The sequence below is a fragment of the Eimeria mitis genome, genomic scaffold (genome assembly GCF_000499745.2).
Source record: "Eimeria mitis Houghton genomic scaffold, Emh_scaff834, whole genome shotgun sequence".
In the NCBI taxonomy this organism is placed as follows: domain Eukaryota; phylum Apicomplexa; class Conoidasida; order Eucoccidiorida; family Eimeriidae; genus Eimeria; species Eimeria mitis.
The window spans coordinates 1-1,695 of record NW_013576133.1 but is presented as its reverse complement, the minus strand read 5'-3'; the positions used below and the strand labels follow the sequence as shown (position 1 = coordinate 1,695).

Genomic DNA, 1,695 nt, shown 5'->3' with positions numbered 1-1,695 from the left:
ACAAAGAGCACGTGCAACTAAAGAAAACGGCAAGGAAACAGGAGAAAGTACAATGACGAGAAAAGACAAAGACAGACAACGACAAAGCAAGGCAAAGACCAGACAAACCTTCAGCCTCGAATGGAAGTGCTTCAAGACTGTCCCCTCAACTAGCGACTCTCGCTCAAAATTAAACAAAAACGATAATGGCCCTTCGCTCTTCAAGTCGTAAACCCTAAATATAAATAAAAAGAAAAAAAAGGAAAGGGAAAAAGGGGACATGACAAGTACAAACACGAAACGAAACAAACAAAGGGAGAATAAACAAGAAAAAAAATAAATAGAAAGTACAAGGCAGACGGAAAGACGAACAGAAATACCACCCAATACACGCACGCACACAACCTCATACAATACACAATGCCTGAGGGTTTAGGATTTAGGGTTTAGTACTTGATATAGATCTTTAGAAAGGCAATCACACGCCTCATCAGCGCCACGAAGTGTTCCGCCCTTCTGATGCTTCCAGGAGTGGCCTGAGACCCACACTCCAAACCCTAGACCCTAAACCCTAAACCCTAGGCGACGAGCCCGAAATCATCATCCCTGCAACAGAATCTGCTTCACGTATATAGTGTTTGGGGTTTAGGGTTTAGGGTTTAAGGTCTGTACCTCTTCAACGACGTCTGAAGGCAAAACTGGATTTGCAAGGGCCTGAAATGTCTCAGCTGTTACCACAACCTGCTGCGTTGGCTGCGACTGCTGCTGCTGCTGCTCCGATGGCTGTGACTGCTGCTGTAGCTGCTCTCGTCGCCTTTGCTGCTGCAGCTGCATGCCCTGCAGCAGCTGGTGGTACTCAGCACGCAGCCTCTCCGAGTCCTGTGCTTTGCGCCTGCAGCAGCAGCAGCAGCCAACAGCAGCATGGATGATAAAGCAGTGGTAGCAGCAGGAGGGGAAGAGCGAGATGCAGCAGCTCCGCGAGAAGCAGCAGCTGCTGCAGCTGCAGCAGCTGCAGCAAGGGCGCTGCAGGACTGCTGCCGCAGCACAAGCAGCGCTCCAGGCATCAAACTATGCACAGCAGCAACAGCAGCAGCATCAGCAGCAGCATAGTCAGCAGGAAGAGTTTATGATACCTTTTGATATCCTCGCTTAGTTCTGTTAGATTGCGAAGGGCCTGGTCCAGGGTATTTTTATTGAGGTGTACAGACAGCGCCTCGATGCAGACGTTGTCGATGTTGTGGGCCTCGTCAAACACTACCACAGACGCTCCCATATCCGTGCTCAGCCAGTCTTCCTGCTGCTGCTGCTGCTGCTGCTCCTGCTCCTGCTGCTGCTGCGGGTCCTGCTGCTTCTGCTGCTGCAGCTGCTTCTGAAACGCCCGCTCTTGCGCTGCAGTGCGGGAAAACCCCACAAGGTATGGCCCTCCATGATGCGATCCCAAGGGGCCATCAGACCCAGAAGGACCGAAGACAGCAGCCTGCAGCAGCAACAGCAGCAACAGCAGCAGCAGAAGAAGGCATGTAGCAGAAATCGTGCCACAGCTCGCTGCAGCAGCACAAGAGACGGTAGCAGCAACATTAGGTCTCATCATCAGAACGCCAGCACCGCAGAACTCACAATATGCAGCAGCAGCAGCAACAGCAGCGACGGCAGTAGCAGCTGCAGCAACAGCAGCAGAATCAACAGCAGTAGAGGTAGCAGCTCCAGAAACATAAT

General features: G+C 51.7%; 1 protein-coding gene across 1 annotated transcript in view; it reads right to left on the bottom strand.

Annotated features, from left to right (window-relative positions):
• The window catches only part of EMH_0023350 (excision repair protein rad15, putative), a gene marked incomplete at both ends in the record, with an annotated part of 5,664 nt that extends 4,094 nt beyond the window's left edge, over positions 1–1,570 (bottom strand). Inside the window, 4 exons of the mRNA XM_013502121.1 lie at positions 109–214; positions 433–515; positions 652–871; positions 1,113–1,570. Of these exons, the coding sequence (XP_013357575.1) occupies positions 109–214; positions 433–515; positions 652–871; positions 1,113–1,570 (867 nt within the window). The remainder of the gene's footprint in view (positions 1–108; positions 215–432; positions 516–651; positions 872–1,112) is intronic.
• Between the last annotated feature and the right edge of the window lie 125 nt (positions 1,571–1,695).